Consider the following 18,485-nt stretch of genomic DNA (forward strand, 5'->3'; position numbering starts at 1 on the left):
TACTTACCTACTTACTACGTATTACTACTACGTACGTAGAAGTAGTAATTACTAGTATTTAGTCTTCTTCCTTCTCTCTCTTCTTTCTTCTTCTCTCCTCCTCCCTCCTTCTCTCTCTCTCTCTCTCTCTCTCTCTCTCTCTCTCTCTCTGTCTCTCTTTCTCTCTCTCTCTCTCGGTCTCTCAAGATCTCGCATCTTTCGCCACGCTTTTTAATCTCAACTTCATGGTTAATCATTTAACCGTTAAGTGCATGCTTTAATGCAAAAGGTGATTGAATTTTCAATACAAGCGACATTCTTCGTTAAAAATTGGAGCAATTTTTTCTTTGAATAAGAATTCGATTTGACAACAAAACCTTCGAAAAAATGACTGCATTTTCAACGTTAGATGCTTTATTAATTATGCTTCTAGTAAAAATTTAAATCCATTCCAAAAAAATATTCCATATGACATATTTTAATCTCCATATGGCAAGTTTAAAGCACGACTTTGTTTGTGTAACTGCAACCATTTATTCGAGTTAAATTTTTAATCTTGCGAGATTCTTTATAAGTACTTCGCTCAAAGAAGAGGAAATGCAATCAAGTAAAATCCACTTGTAAATAATCACTGATTTACGTAAATATCTTTCAGATTAGCGCAAACACATCTAACAACTCGGTGTAATTATATACTGAGAAAAATTTCTGATTGAAAATGGACGAATCAGAATTTTCTAATTAAATATTATAATTCTAGTTGAGATATAATCCAATTATGATAACCGGAATTCTGATTGATATAATCAGAATCTTATTAATTCGTTCATCTTCAATCAGAAATTCTTCTTCTGAGTCTATTTAAAATAAACCCGGGCAAACTCTAATTGGGACTTAAGAAAGTTCGAATTGCATGCAATGGAAATCTTTCTTCAGAAATTGGTAACTGTTTGTAGTCACTGGATTTCTTTCTAACGAGAGATTGATCTACGTCGAAGCAGAGAAAGAGTGTATATGCGAGGATACGAATATCGATCCACGAGGAGCGAAGCGAAGTATAACGACACGAGCCATCAAGCATCGGAGAGTACGCGACGGGACCTGACCGACTTTGCACCTCGTTAAAATTGCATTAGATAGACGTGGGGGAAAAAGACGTCGCGCGCGACGTCCGCCGTCTGAGAATATGCACTACGTTGAAAAATGTAAGCAAGATGCTTAAGTAAGAGCGGATAATCACGATGCCACGCTCGGATTACGTTTTACCCTAACGGGAAGAAAAGCTACTTGAGCGGGAAAAAGTGAGCACAACAGGAACGTTATTTGCCCACTGAATTATGCAACATCATATTTCTAATCAAAAAAACGAGGAAAGTTAACCTGCCTTAAAAGTTATCGCGATCCGTGCAAGGATATCTCATTGGAAAATATACTCGACAAACACAAATGCTTTGATGTCTGGCTTCCTCGAGCTACTCCTCGTTCTGTACTTTCTCGAGTATTTGTAGAATATTATATTGATCATCTCGATTCCTTTCAATCATAGATTCAATTGCGAAATGTAAATATATTCTATGTCTTTATGTTAATTCTTAAACGCCTTTCCAGAAAATATCTCTCTGGTTTTCTTTTTCCAATGCTTTTTCAATACTTTTACATTTCTTGTACTTTTTTAATAATAAAAATACAAATATTTGTTTCGTATCGTTATAATCTTCAATATCTAGTGCTTCAATTGAAAAAAAAAGTTGTTAAAAATCTACTTTTATGAAAATTATCAAATTGAATTAGATATCCAAGTGTTTCCGTGTTTAAGGATATGACATATCCAAGAGCGTTATTCCCGTAATGTGGCGTTTGAGATCTGTATTATATTATGTGTGCTAATGTAATATAAAAAATTTATAAGTCGAAGATTTAAGTGAAAGACTTTAAATTGGAATCGCACAATCAAGATTAGCAAAGACTAAACTAAAAGAAAATTTTTATTAACTTTGCTAACAGTAGGTTGCGTGAACGAATTATCACATAACTTTTTCAAATAAATTGATAATCGAGGTCAGCACTAACGCTACGGTAATATAATTTGGTCGTTAAACTCGATGAGTTTAAATACGATACATCGCGAGTGTCCGGCTAAGCTTTATTATATGATATCTATGACATAATTAAACTGTTGTTCCGCAACGATATGAAACCGTATTATAAATTGATTAACGATATTTAACGATCTCTCCTCGAGGCATGTTACGCGCGGAAGTATAAATGTTGAACTCGATGTATTTACATGCACGCAAAATTGCAATTTCGCTCGCGGTGAACCGACGATGCGCTCGATGAACACTAACGTGCTGTACGTTGGCCAGCATTTTCGGGCATTTAACGTTAACATGAAATTGTCTGATACGCGCCCTACACTTTGCATTCCATTTTCTATGAAAAAAATTTTTTAAAATGTCTGCAATTGTAATATAAAAAAACATGAACATAATATGATGGATCGTATTTCCTAAATAATTATAAAAATGTATAATATGCAGGTATAAAATTTTTAAAAATAAAAAAAAAAACGAACAAATAAAAGATGTCAGATTAATAAAACTATGTATATATTTAATATAGTTAAACAAATATAGTTAAACAAATAGTTTGACTGAACAAAGTTATTTTCAGTCGCTATAAAAATTCAACAATGAAATACATATGAAAAAACATGCGAAACATATCATTGACGTAACACGCAATTTAAAAATGTCACAATTAAATTAAAATTTAAAATATTTTTTTAATTAATAATTATAATGATAAAATAGTTATGTGTTTCAATGATATCAATGTTTTATGCAAAAATTTTCTTATTATTTTTTATACATATCTGGTTGTTGAATTTTTGTAGCTGAAGAAGATTTTGTTAAGTTGAAGCACTTGTTTAATTATATTAAATACACGTTTTATTAACTTGCTATCTTTTATTTGCTCATTTATTTTTGGTTTTTTTTACATCTTATATTCTCAAATAATTGAGCATATTGAAAACATACCTGCGCTTCTACTCCTGTTAGGCTTTCCTCTCACGATTTGCAGACAGCATTCGTAGCGAGGAACACGTAGATCTCGCGTTAGTCCCGAGCAATATGCATAATTAAGGGACAGCCGCTTTTTCCTTACGTGGCACATTTGATTATCGTAACGTGTATCTTGTCTATTTAGGATATCGCGCCGGTAAAACGTTTTCAAAAAAAGATTTCAATTCACGCGCGAGTTGATGAACTTCCTTACTTTCTGTTACAACAATGATTATTGAGATTGCGGAATCGCGATTATCGTAAACGGCGCAAATTGAAACAAAAATGAGACCGCCGTCTGTGAGAAGCGACTATATACTTCGAAGATACGGATTAATTGCCAAAAATAGAAAAGCGCACGAAGACAATCGTATTAGCAAGTTTTATGTAAATAAACGAAGACCATTCTGTCAAGCATCTTGATGCCTAATAATATTTGTATGTGAATTTTTATAAGTTTAAGCATTTCTTGGTCTATTTTTCCTTAATAATATTAGAAAAGACTCGAAATAATATATAACTGTACAAATCATGACTGACGAAATTCTGGAATTGAAAACAGAAAAGTCAGCGTTGCGCTGTTTCAGAGTTTTAAAATAATACAAACAAGCCAAGGATCAGCCAAGAATCTAAGGATTTATTTGCATTTGCGACTTCTGTAAATCTGATTACATAAACATGAATAAAAAGACTGATATTGTTGATTTTGGCTCGTATTAGTTTTATCTCATCAATTTTAAATCGATAATCTGTACATCTATATACGTATATGGATTTTACTATTTTCATATTTTATGACGGAGCGATGCGCAACTTTGTTTAAAGGACATTTTCAGAAAGTCATTTTTAGAAATAAATAAAATCTTACAGGCAAGTCGCAAAAAATTCACAGGTAGATCGCATGCGATCCATGATCTGCAGGTTATGAATCATTGTGTTTTATATTTTCTTAATCTTTAATAGAGAAATTTAAGAGCTGTTGAAGTTGCAAACAAATCATATATTTTGAACTTTTTCTAATTTTCGTAAATATTGTCTCAACAATACTCCTTTTAAGCTTAATCCAAAGCGTTTTAATCCAAACTTTGCAAAGTAATATGAGAAAATCGTAACATACTTTGACGTATAAAGCGATCTCTTGGTATGCAAGTCAACTTGGTAAAATCGCATTTTTCGTCGAAATAGCTACATCGGAAGAAATATTTCCAAGAACATAAACACATAGCACAAATGTGATGGAAATCACGACCGTAATGGAAAGAGCAAGAACATCAACTACATATGTATTATCGTGTCGAAAAATATATGTCGCGAATACATAGAAAAAAATGTTCCAGTTGCCGTATGCCCGATAAATCAATTCTCAAGCTGTAAGCGCATTCCGATTGGACGTGCGACGTTACAGTGATTCGACGAAATAATGATTATTGGAAATATCGGAAAAAGGGCAACGACACCGCGAGTTATCACAAAGAATTTCGTTATTAAGAGAACGAACGTGACGCTCCGAGATCCATTTTTACTTCTAAATTCACTGCCTTCCAAGTTTTATAGATGATTTATGAGCACATTTTATAAATGTAATAACTTATGCATATGCAGTACGCGGCAACGTTACCGAGATCTGACTAATTCTTTATAAAAATATAATGCAAAGGAGGAGGATAAAATGTTTCTTGGTACGGAATTATAATTTTCTCGGAATATGTATATTTATGTACAAATAATAATTAATTTTAAGTGTCGGTAAAAAAAATATATATTCTATATATATATATATATATATATATATATATATATATATATATATATATATATATATATATATATATATATATACAATATGTTAAAATTCATAATATCAAATTATATCCAATTCAATATTTTTAATTATTTCTATATTATAGATCTCAGTGCTTCTATTCAATATGTCATTAATTTAACTAAAATAATGGAATTAAATAATTTAACTCAAGAAAATAATTAAATTTCACTCAATTTTGGTTTATTTACCAATATATTTATCAACTGCATACAAATTAATATGGTTATTTACTTTGAAACTAATCACAGCACATAGATCGGTTTACATTTTGATATACATGAAAGTTAAAAATAATAAAATGTTTAATTCAAAAGATTGGATTACCATTACTCCTTTGATATTTAATAGTGCAATTTTTGTTGTTGCAAAACCTGAAGCCCAGTTCTTCCAATGTAAGATTAACTTTAATCTCGGTTCAATTTACTCCTTATCTTTTTCTAATTCTAAGAAATTGAAAAAATTAATAGTAGTTAAACCGAGATTAAAGTTAATTTTACATTAATGAAACGTAAAACCTACTTGCCGTAAAGAAACAAAATTTACCTACGTTAAGTATTTTTAAATTTTATTTCTTTCGTTCGGATTAGAAATAGTCTCATAAAAGTCACAATAAAATCAATTACGTGAGAAATAAAGTATCACTACCAAATCAAAAATAGAGATATACGCGTACAAAGGAAGAATTTTTTACACTCTATATCATTATATGCGCTGTTAAGACGTTCTGTCACGGAGCCGTAAACCTTGGCTGTGAGAGTGATCGCCGATTCTGCGTTACGTAAGTGTAAGTAAGCTTGTCCAGACAATAATGGTACACAAGGATCGATCGAGCAACAAGTGAAGAACGCACAAGAATTTGTACGAGGTGCCTGTTAACGGCATGTTTATACATTACTCTCTCGTAAGCTTCTCTTTAACGAGTCACAGCGATCGCGATGAAAGAAAAGCACAAAATTGATAGGAAGGCTTAAAACTTTTTCCCTACTTCTTATGTAATATATACTTGTTTAATTCTTTAATATATAAAAATCATTTTCATTTTTCTTATATTATTGTATTTTTAAATATAATTTTATGTGCTAGTTTAAAAAGTCACAAAGTTAAAAAAATATTAATAATGGGAGTTTTAAAAAAACAACATATAATCTTTATTCTTTTCGCAAATTAAATACAATTCAATCATAATGTCTATCTAATCTAGCGATAATTATTATTAATCAATTTCGAGATATTTTGTCAAATAATTTGATTTTATTCAACGAATTATCTTTATCCTTTATTCTGAAATATATCGATGTAATTACGCGCTTTTATTATAAAAATTCCAATTTTTACACCATGCAGTACAAAGAAGAAGGAGCAGCTATTCGACAAAAGATATTACTCGTTAATATATTTTCCGGCGAACAAGAAAGACTGCATCAACTGAAAGGAGCATTTTTTTTCGTGCCGCGGGTGCACGAAAGAGCAAAACGGAGATTATATTGATCCAAGTTACGAGCTGCTTATCTCGAGCCCTGGAGTCACATATACTTATAATTTCCGTCAGTGAAATATACATATTAGATATTATATTAAAAGATTTTTATTACCAACATTCTCGCGTATGTCAAAATATAAAAATAGAAAAATTATTAATATTTATTTTTATTATTAATATTTATTATTAATATTTATTTTTTTAATAATAATTGTATCTTCGGATTTCTTAAATTAAAGTCAAATAAAATCCGTTACATTCTATAATTCACGTTATATTTCGATAAAATTCTACTTATCATTTTATACAGCATATACTGTATTATATTTGTGTATTCTAATAAATATATTCTTTATGCGCGTATCTGACTCTTACAGTTTCCGAATTAGAAGGCAGATAGAATCACAAGTAGAAATTTCTCTATCTCTTTCTTTTTCTGACATAAATTACAGAGTTCTGACATAAATTACAGATTATCCCTAAAGTAGATTTAACAATAAAGTTGCACTTAGAAGTACAATAATATACATATATAACAAATACATATATAACAAATTTACTACGCAAACAACGTGAAATAAATTAGAGAATGATTTCAAAATATAATTATACATTATGATTAAATTAAGATTATTTATGGAGATAATGCTAATAGCCATAATTAGCACACATAAAATTTCTACTGTTTGAAATCAACTGATGATTATTAAATTGTACAGGATTTAACACAATCTCATGTCTTTAATAAGTTCTATAATTATATATGCAATCCAGTCATACATTCATTAATTGAGCAAAGTAGACAATTAAAATATCATTCTATATGATACTGATAAAAAGTTGGTGAAGAAATAATTATTGCATTGAAAAAAAATTTGTTGACCTAATCTGAAACTTGTATATAATAATTAGACTCTTTAATAAAATATCAATCACGATTTATAATTTTAGTTAACCAGATTTTAGTTAACAAATTAAGTTACAAATATTCGATTATAATAACCAGATATATGGTTGTATGACATTTAGTTGCATTGTTCTGATGAAAATAATTTTTGATTAAAATACTAATTTAACTATGATAATCTCATTATTTTTTTTTATGAGAAATTCTATTTAAGTCTATCAATATTCTCTTAATTCTCATAGGTCATTTTAATCCAACCACCTCTTATTCTTTTCTTTTGTAATCTTTATATTAAATTAAGGCATTGAATATTATTATTACAGCTACACTAATCAAACTTTAGCTATCCTACGTAAATGTTTTGATTATGTATGTAATAACCAGAAATCTTGTTTATTTTCACAAAACTTTGCTTAACCAAACATATTTTGTTAATTCATGACTGTATTTTCCATGTGGAAATTTTTGGAAACCCTTATAAATCTAACTCGGATATTTTTTCAATTAAGAGATTTTAAATAAAAAAATAACTTTCGTTCCATCTATAATAAATGCGTATACGAATCCTGTTTTTATTCTTCTCATTATTCCTAAATTAAGTTGTACTTTTATGTATCTTTAAATATTTATTGCATTCATATTCATGTGATGAAAACATGTATATGTAAGAATATATCATGTAATTCTTTATATGAGTATCCGCAGTATATTCAACTTGAATTCAACGTGGATTTACTAATTGTAAGCTCAAAATGACTGCGGATCAGTTACCTAATTGGAACTAATAAACAACTTGAAATTTTGCAGGTGTAATTATTAAACAATTATTTGTGACGATAACATAGCTCGTTTCTCGCAACACAATGCCTGTAATCGCTGGATCATTACAGTGCTGTGGCGTGAAGGTAGTGGGTTAATCAATTTCTTGCCATAGTGTTGACCGCGTTGAAAGAAGCATGTTAAACATCGTTATCGTGTGATCTTACCGCACATCCCGGGCACGATTGGATGGATTTTCGGTTAACGTACAAGAATAGAGTACAACTAAACTGGAGAATAGAATGAGGTTGACACTTTACGAGACGTTTCGCGGCATCCGCGATAAAACCATCGTTACTCGTATTACATATACCGTAATGTTATTGATCTTTGTTTACGATAAAAGAGTGACACCGCGAAGAGAAAAAAAAAGCATTTACTTAAACGCATGAAACAACATCAGTCTTCCTACTTTAAGATTAGCTGGTAAAAATAGATCCAAATTTTGCCGGAGAAAGAAAATAAATAGAAACGCGAAAGCTTTTGTTCGAAAAATACTGTTGCTTTATTGGGTGCTATAATTGATATATCTTCCAATATGACGAAAACAAGCAAAAAATTTGCATTTATATCTTCCATATAAGTTACTTTAAATTTTATTGAATTTAACTGAATTAAATATCAGCAAGTCTTCAAAAATTCAGGTTGCAAAAAGCTTTTAATTTTTAATTACTCATCGTTAACTGCATTATGTATTAACTACACTAATATTTTATTATAATCAAACTTGAACAAGAATTTTTTGAACAATCTATCTATATTAAAACAAAGTTGAATGACTAATAATATCCACATTATTCCAAATAAACAAACAAGCTTACTTAAATAATTAATATAATATTAAAAGAATCAAAATAAATATTATAACTTTATTATAATTAATAAATTTTCTAGCATCGTTTTTCAGAATTTCCGACGTTAATCAAGTACTGCTTTAATTATCGTAATGAATATTGCCGTTTGCTTTAATGAAGATCAACGTGCCAGAAATCGCCAGCCATAATTAGAATTTAGCACGAACACGTGCGGCTTGAATGCTCCTAATGAAGATATTAAACAATTACGATTTTTTAATGGTAGTAAAAAAAAGTCGAGTACACAACAAATGTGCGATATTAAGTGCAGCTTTTAAATTGCTTCGCTTTTGATGAGAGTCGCATTACCGTCCGCATGTAATATGTTATAATGGTTAAAAAATGCATGCGGCGAAAGGGTTAATCAGCAATTTATTTTCTCGCAAAAGTTACTCTTTCAAATCAGCTTACTTGAGTTTGTCTGCAACTCTTTAACAGTGACTATTACCGCTTAAAAATGCAAACCTCATCAAATTCCTTACGAGCTCAAAATTTTGTTCCCATTTCTCGATAAAAACTTAAATTAAGAACTTTCCGTTATATCGTTTCATATAAAACATAAATGTTATCCGAGGTACCATCGTCATGCTGCGAAAATAATTTTCAATCGTTTACGTTAAAATTCGCTGCATTGTAAATGTTTTATGTTATCTGAAAAGCAATCAGAATGCAGTGTAGTTTTGTTCGTGTATGAACATTGTTTGATTCGGTGATGAAATTTGTCTCGCCTTTATCGAACGAACAAAGCACAAAACGCGGCTGCGGCACCCAGGTCGACTCGAAGTGTAAACTATCGGGGATACTGATCTCTATTGTTACTATATAACGCACGATACCTGGTTAACGATATTGACCCTCTTACGAAACATTTGTTTCAGAACGCCAACGAACATGCCGCAATATAATAATTTTGATTCAACTAATGATTTAATTGTGCTTGGACTTGACAGCATTGTACGTTCTAGAAATTCTAGAAATTCTAATTTCACGCAGTGAGAGTACGGAAAGATGTACGAAAACATGAAAGCTCTGAAAATCCGGCCTGAAACAATTCCCGTTTCGTCTTTTGAGATGCAAATGGAAGTCAGATTTGAAAGCAAGAAGTCTTCTCAAAAGCGTCAATTATTCGTGATTTAATTCCAAACATAACGACTTTTAACGCATTTCCCTCTGAATTTTCGATCAGTAGTTCTATGCGTAACTATATTTCTTTTACGAAAATGATGAAAAAGAAAAGAGTGCTGATATAAAAACCATTTACTGGAAAGTGAATTACAAAGAGGGGTCTTTAATAGATCCCTTGATATGTTTTTCTTCGAGAAAACAATCCTGTACCAATTTTTGTCAATTATCAATAATCCTATGTCCAATATATACTGTGGCAACTTTGGCAACAAACGAGATATAAATATTAACAATGAAATTTTCGAATTTTCTCAACAAAATTCTTCATATAAATTTTTAAATTAGGTATGCATACCGTATTATGCATACAGATAAAGAGAAATTTTTAGATAAAGCTAAAATTACACATCGCACACTCTCGTAAGAAAAAAACGATGTAAGTCGAAATTTTTCGAATTTCGTATTATGTCAATCTCTACATCAATCGTCAATCAGAAAAAATGAATACAAGTTGTATTCAAATAAAAAAGAAAAATCGAAAAAGAGAAAAATGACAAATCAAAATAGAATTAGAATTTTTAATTTAAAACATAACAAAATTAATACGTTATTTCTTCTAAACTTAAAACTGGAAATAATTTGTGATTAGCTTTAGTTAATTTTAATAGCCGTAAATAATTAATGTTAAAATATAAAAAATAAAATAAAATATTTTTTGTCCTTCCTGCTAAATAATTTTATATTTTTAATTTTACTTTTTTCTTACAGGGATGCGATATATAAAAATAAATATTATGATAAAATAATAATCTCTCCATCAAACAAAATTTGTTTTTACAAACAACAATAAATACACGGCATACAATAAATACACGTTTTAATATCGCCGCTTTCACAAAGTTTCGGTGAGTATACTTGAAATATTTATACATTGTTACTAAAAAAAAAAAAACGAACGCAGTGTAACTGGCTAATAATTCACTCTAGACTTTCTCTCGCGCACGATAAATTCGTTAACGTATATAACGCGACGCGTCGCAACGTATTAACTGCGCCGAGCTTTTTTGAAAGCTATACGTATAAATACTGTACATTTCGTTGGAAGTGCATCGATAGCGCAAATAACGAGCCTCGGATTTTTACATTAACCGCACAAAAATTTGAGAAAAATTTTACTCGTCTCCGTATCTTAAAAAAACATGAAAATATTTCAAACAAACATGCATTGCCGTGTGCAAATCAAATGAACATTTATGACAATGTGTCGTGAATTATGCAATCGATCACGTGAGTTCGTTATTATAAAAGATAAAACTTGATGAAGAAGATAATATCTAGAACGCCTGATTAAAATATTAATTTATTCACAAAATTTAATTATTAATATTCCTCCACTGAGACTGTTTATGGAAGCCTGCAGTATTTCCATTATCGATTCAATAATTTGTGATTCTTTTTTCATGGTACGTATGAAAAAAAAACTTTAAAGTATAGACGAGTGCGCAAAAGAAATAGATAAAAATACAGAAACTTTAACAGGATGTTAATAAAAACAGGAGTAACACAAATATCGTACTACACAGAAAGAAATTTCGCTGAAGTATCTAAAACTTTAGCTAGACACAGATTTGAAAGTAATTTATTAAACTATCAAAATAGTACTGGAATATCAAAACATCAATATCATAGCATTGTTTGAATTTCCTACATATTTATTTTGATGATTCGACAAAATTATTTTTAGATTTTCATATTCACCAAAATTTTTAGATACTCCACACGGAAAGAACAATTTTATTTAAGTAAAAAAGCTAGATATAACATATCTAAAAATTCAGATATAGATCTGAAAATAATTTTATTAGACCATCAAAATAATTATGTAGAAATTTCAAACAACAGTTGCAAAAAAAATTTAACATTCCAGCAATTTGAACAATTTACATAATTACTTTGATGATCCGACAAATTATTTTCAGATTTTATAAATTAAACTTTGAAATGCTTCAACAAAACCGTTCTTTCCGTACAGAAAAATCGTTTTCTCTTTTTGTGTAGAAATAGCATAAAGGGTATAGTATTGTTTTAAAGTTATCATTAATATATTTATAGAATTCAAGGGATGTTAAGGGATATGAATGCTATAAGGCTGCCACTCCACTGCCACCATCACTTCTCATTATCTATGCATACGCGGGAATGATGTCACGGGACAGATTAATATATGAACAGCGGTGAATCCATCGCGTGCCGACAAATTTCCGATCGGAGGGGACCAGTATACTCATCCCTGGACCAGAGAAAAGACCCTGTTTAATTTCGCGCGTCAACGTTGACGCGCGGCGACACGTATCGCGAATCCGCGCACCACCGGCTATGAATCCCAGGGCATGAATAATACGCGCATCGCGGGCTAGAATAATTTCACGTTGAATTCAAATCCGGGATCGATGAGGCCTACTCCCGCCGACGATCTAACCCAGTTTCGCCTACGAGGCGTGTACGGGCCACGAGCGCTGCCACGTCTCTCGCTCTACGGAGTAAAGCCACGGCGAGTCGATAAAAACGCAATTTTGCGCTGTTTGTTAACATGCTACCCCTAGCTCGCGAGCGCAACGATGACGTGGAGAAGTCTGAACGAATTGTCAAGTCCACGTAAACACCCGTTCATTCGCGATTCGAAGGTGAGCGAGCCAATTCCACCGATTGATCGTAGCGTTTATCACCGCGCGATTTCCTTCATTTGCGGTCATTGAGTAATATTATATAACTGCAGGGTATTACATGTATTTCCTGACGTGACTTATTAATGTACATTTCGTCATCACAGACATACATTTATAGAACGATTTTGCATAAATATCTAAAAATTTAATTAGATACTTGTTAGGTACATATTTAGTCAGATACTGAAAATGATTTTGCTGTGTCTTCAAAATAATTATATAGGACGCTCAAGCTAATTGCTAAAATGTCAAAACTTTGTACAGTATGACTTATCATACTTGAAATTCCCTCCTGTAATAATTTTAATGACTCAACAAAATTATTTCCATATCCGTATTTATAAAGAACTGTTTTGCTGAAATATCTAAATTTAGCGAGCTAAATTTTTCAAATTGAAAATAATTTTGTTGTGCTATCAAATTAATGATGTAGATGACGCTCAAACTAAGTTGCTAAAATTTCAAAACTTTCTGCAGCGCTGCTTATCATGCTTAAGATTCCTATGTAATTATTTTGACGCTCTAATAAAGTTATTTTCAGATCTGTTTCTATACGGAAAGAATGATTATGCTGAAGTCTAATTTTAGCTGCATACAAATCTGAAAATAATTTTGTTCGATCATCAAAATAATACGTAGAAACACTTAAACTAATTGCTCAAATGTTAAAACTTTTTGCACTCTTACTTATTATATTTGAGATTTCTATGTGATTATTTTGATGGCCTAATAAACTTATTTCTAGATCTGTATCTAAATGGAAAGAACGGTTTTGCTAAAGTATCTAAAAATTTAGATATAAATTAGAAAATAATTTTTTCGAACCATCAAAATAATTATATAGAAAACTCAAATTAGTCGCTAAAATCTCAAAACTTTTTGTAATCTTGCTCATCACATTTGATATTTCTTTGTAATTATTTTGATGATCCAACAACACATTATTTTCAGATCTAAATCTAAATACATTATATACTTTAGCAAAATGTTTCTTTCCGTAATGTGTATCTTGCGACTGTCGGCTTTCGCCGAATAATTTACATCTGTTCTCCGTATCACATTTACGCACGCATTGTCGTGGGAGGAAAAACGGAAACCGAAAGTGCCCCGCGAGTAAACGTAAATGATACCGGTGAGCCGATACGACGTGTACCGTGACGCTTCTCACAGAAAACGGGCGCGCACCACGTGAGCTATCATAGAATGACGTAGGCTTTGTTCCATTGTTCACTCACCTCCCCGTGCGTAACAACTCCCGCACGAAGTTGCCCCTTTACGAGAGCGCGCGGTTGATTAACGAGAGCATCGCGTGAAAGTGCGGCGCGCCGTGAACACGAACGCGGCGAAGGTTCGCATGTCACCTCAGAAGAAACGTGATTCCGATACGCATGTTCTTCTCTCCCTCTCCCTCCCTTCTTCTTTCCTTACCCCTCCACGAACGTAGATTTAATCGAAGAGGGGTGGCAATCAGCATTCGATGGACGGAGAACTCGGCGAAGCTTCCGGACGACAGCGAACGCACTGTTCCAGGTATAGTTTCGGCGTGGCGCGGAAACGTGGCGCACGCGGAGAACGCACTGCGAAAATCGCGAGAAACTTCAGGGGAGGGGGGGGGGAGGGGGATGGAAAACCTAGGAGATGCACCCTCGCGGCGACACCACACTCGGCGCGTAACTAGGGCGGGTGGACGAGCGAATACGCGTGATTAGGCGCGTGGGTGCGTATAAGGTGCGTGTCCACCGCGTGATAAGAGCGCGTATAGGTGAGCCGCTCCGCGACCTTCGGTCGACGAAAGTTCGTCGAAGACTGGTCGGTCGCAGGGTGGGAGGGCTCTTTTTCAAAGGCAGCATTTTCTCGACGACGACGGCGGCGGCGTCGACGGCGGTAGCGGCGAAGCTTCCGGATGGAGGGTTCCGGGCATGCGTGTGACGAATGGCACGATCGGCACCGCACGACCGTGCACAAGGGTGTGCCGGGGATAAATGCGTGATCCGGAAATGATAGCCCGCGGTTGCTCGTTCGCTTTGAACGCGTTATGCGCGATGACTCGCGTGTTTCCCTCATCCCCGACGTACGCGGTTTACGACGGCGATGTAGATTAAGGCTGCCTATGGAGCTTTGATTCTCCCTCTCTCCTTCACTCTCTCATTTTCTCTCCCCAGGAGCAATCAAGGAATCGCGTTTCGCTCTTGCCGAGCTAAAAAGGGATCATGTTTCTCCGTTGGGTTCATACATTAATAGCGAATTTCCATCGAGATTTGCAAACTTGATAACGGCACGTTATAACGACAAAAGTAATTGATACGACGGATCTGACTTTTTGCTGAAATAAAGCTCGAGTGAACGTAAAAAATCTCTTAAGGGTATAGCATAATTCATGAAAATATTCTTGACTTAAAAAAAAAAAGAGTATATTTCTCGAGTTCTATTCAGAAATGCCGGTTCAACCGCACTGCGGTAAAGCGAAGTTATTGGATCACCTGATATTGCGCCCACTCACGGATTATCCCTATTTCCCACTTCAAGCCCGTTATCGCAACACAATCTTTTTACTGACGACTATCAAATACTTTTTGACATTTGGCGAGACTTGCTATCTGATTGCCTTGCTAAAAACATATATATATATACTTAAAAGTTTTACCCAAACTCCCTAACGCCACTAAAGCGAAAATGTTTATCAAATTTCCAATCGTTTTTTGATAAAAAAGGAACATATAGCTGCTATTATATCAAAATAACGATATTTATTATATATAAAGTTATTAAAATTTGCAGGCCCATCTATTTTGAAAGCATGCAGCAAAAAACGTTGAGAAAAATAAAAGACTAGATCGACTTACCAGCCTGCGATGCCGTTTGGTTGTATCTCTTGTAAGAATATGCCAACCTCGTTCTTATCTTTGCTCCGAAGTCCGACTACGCTGAATCCCAAACTAGTTCCTTCCGGTTTATATAACTAGAAAGACATAAAATCATCTTCATTAGCGAGATATTTTAAATATAATTTTATTCTGATTTTTTTTCCACTCTTTACTTAAAAAATGAACATGACAAATGTTTTAATGATATATAAAGAGATCATTCTTAAAAATATTTTATAAAAAAGTTTCATGCCTTATGAAAAATTTACCTGCACTGTAAATATTTGTCGTCCTTTCGCCGCAGCTTCGATGACTTTTTTAAACTCCTTTGCATAAGTAGGTGTTGTTATAGGCGGCATTCCCATAACTTCCGAAACAAGACTGGGACTAGTAACCTGTAACAAAGTAACGACAAGTTCTGTAAGATGCATAAAAGTACAGTGGTTGATCTTTACAACGATGATACGATAATACCTGCGCGCTCGTGTCTTCGCTGCTACTGTGCAGTAACGGAGCGACAGGAACTCTCTGATCTTCCAGCTCACTACTGTCTTGATATAAGTCTTGATACATATTTGGTCCGAGAGGTTGCACCGGTGTAGTCGGAACGGAAAGCTCCAGTTGTCCACTGATATTAATGTCAAAGTCGCCGGGCAAAATAGATGGATGATGCGTCAGTTGTGTATTTAGTTCAATCAAGGAGTCTTGAATCGTGACTATGCTACGAAATACTGGATCCTCTAACAACGAAATTAATGACTTCAAATCCTGCGACGTGTGCATCTGCAGTTTAGGATCGTCGCAATCTTCCACCCGTTCCTGCACATGTTCCAACAGGTGGAGCGCTGTAGATATATCTGCAACAAAACATTAACTTAGAAGTAATAGATTGATAGAATGGCGCAAATTATATTTATTAAAGCTTTCCATAAAATGGGATAATTTTAACCTAGTCGGAGACTTAATATTTTCTAAATTCTTTGGAGTGGAATCTTAATCTAAAAACTACAAATTGAGCCAGTCTTAAAATTTAAAATTTTTAAGACTTCTTTAGAATGAAATTTTTTTAAATTAAGTTTTAGAGAACAACTTAATTTTAAAAAATATTTAACCAAGACAGATGTTGAAAACAAGATTTCTTAAAACATCTTTAAGACCTATCTTATATCCTGATTTTGACATGCATACTGTCTGAATATTATCAAAATTTGGATCAAAAAGTTATCTTAATTTTAGTCCAGAATTACCCCCATTTTACAATATATAAGATAATCAAATAAAATTACAATAATTCTATTGAAATTAAAATAATTCTACTGATATTTACCTGCACTGAGCGGCATGATGACTTCCTTTGTTCTCTAATCAGTACCCAAATTTATACAAGTTCTTCGCGTACCCAACTAAAACAGGAAAAAGATAATATTTCATGGATGTATATATAAAAATATTGAAATTCGTTAAGAGTTAAATGCGTCGCACAGACATCATTTTCTCTTAACCTCAAAATACAGTAGGACACTCCGGACGTTCGCGAATCGAGAATAATACGTTCCTCGAGAAGCACCTCGATTAATTATCATTAAGTGTAACATCGCCGTAAGCACATCGCGAATCAATATGCGGTGGCGGAGCAGAGCCGCGGGATCGTCCTCAAGAATTCCAGGTACAGTACTCACCTCAATTGACGAGTCGCGCGCGAGAAGAGAGAACGCGCGTTTTTTTTTCGCGAATGCGATCCTTATAATCTCACGCGATAACGGAGTGATCGCATTACAGTTCACGAGTGACGGCTGATTGCATCCTGGCGTCAGCTGACTTCACCAAACTATATATCGCGTTATCGAGCTCTTGCCTCACGTATCACATGTAAAGAGAGTCCGGAGCGGGCATGCATTCCGAGCACTTGGCGATCATGTGACTCGGCGCCATTTTCAAACTCTTGAACGCGAGCTCGGTGTTCCAGCAATCTCAGTTGCAAATCTAAGCTCCTGTATTCATAGTCAGTTTTTTTATTTTAAGATTGTCTTAAATAATGTTTTAAGATGCTAATATATCTGTGATTAACTTATGACATCTAAAAGTGACTGTATTTAGAATAATCTTAAATGTAAAAACCAGCAATGAATAAATCACAAAATTCATTTTATATGATTTATAATTCGTATTAGATTTCAAAATAAATTATTATTATTAATTATTATTATTTCAGATGATAGAATAATTGTTAATTTTAATGAAAATATCATCGTTTCTTATTCATTAAAAGAAGAAAGCGAATAAATTACTATAAAAATAAAGAAATTGATTTAAAAAATTAAATATTTCAGTATAAATGAATGATATAATTATTTAAAAGTAAAAAAAATTTCAGAATCCAATCTTTTATAAAATAAGTATAATCTAAAAAAATAAAAGCAGTCAATAAAGACCGCGCGTACTTCTAGTGATAAAAAATATAGTGATAGTTATTTTCGTCTATTAGAGTAAGTATTTAAATCATTTTATTATCATTCTGTTCCCATCAAGCAAAATTAAAAATAATGACATCAAAATAGCGTCAAAATAACTCCAAAATAGTTAAAAATCACTTTTTGATAAGTCAGATTAATTTTAATTATTTTGATATTATCGTGACCTATAATATTATTCCACTTGGCTAGTTGAAATTATCAGTAATATTAATAATTATTATTATTGGGATTATGAGAATTAATAATTATTATTGTTGTTATTCATTGTTATTGAATGCAATTATACCAGAAAATAGAAACCACTTTTATGCTTTTGTGTACTTTTGACGCATATATTTTCATAAATTTTTTACGATGCATATTATCT

General features: G+C 32.7%; 1 protein-coding gene across 1 annotated transcript in view; it reads right to left on the reverse strand.

The window, feature by feature from the left end:
- The window catches only part of LOC105618277, a 117,141-nt gene extending 100,154 nt beyond the window's left edge, over positions 1-16,987 (reverse strand). Inside the window, exons 1-4 of the mRNA XM_012199818.1 lie at positions 16,972-16,987; positions 16,119-16,501; positions 15,914-16,039; positions 15,624-15,739 (exon numbers count right to left, since the gene is read on the reverse strand). Of these exons, the coding sequence (XP_012055208.1) occupies positions 15,624-15,739; positions 15,914-16,039; positions 16,119-16,501; positions 16,972-16,987 (641 nt within the window). The remainder of the gene's footprint in view (positions 1-15,623; positions 15,740-15,913; positions 16,040-16,118; positions 16,502-16,971) is intronic.
- Between the last annotated feature and the right edge of the window lie 1,498 nt (positions 16,988-18,485).

This window comes from Atta cephalotes (assembly GCF_000143395.1).
Source record: "Atta cephalotes unplaced genomic scaffold scaffold00016, whole genome shotgun sequence".
NCBI classification, from domain to species: Eukaryota; Metazoa; Arthropoda; class Insecta; order Hymenoptera; family Formicidae; genus Atta; species Atta cephalotes.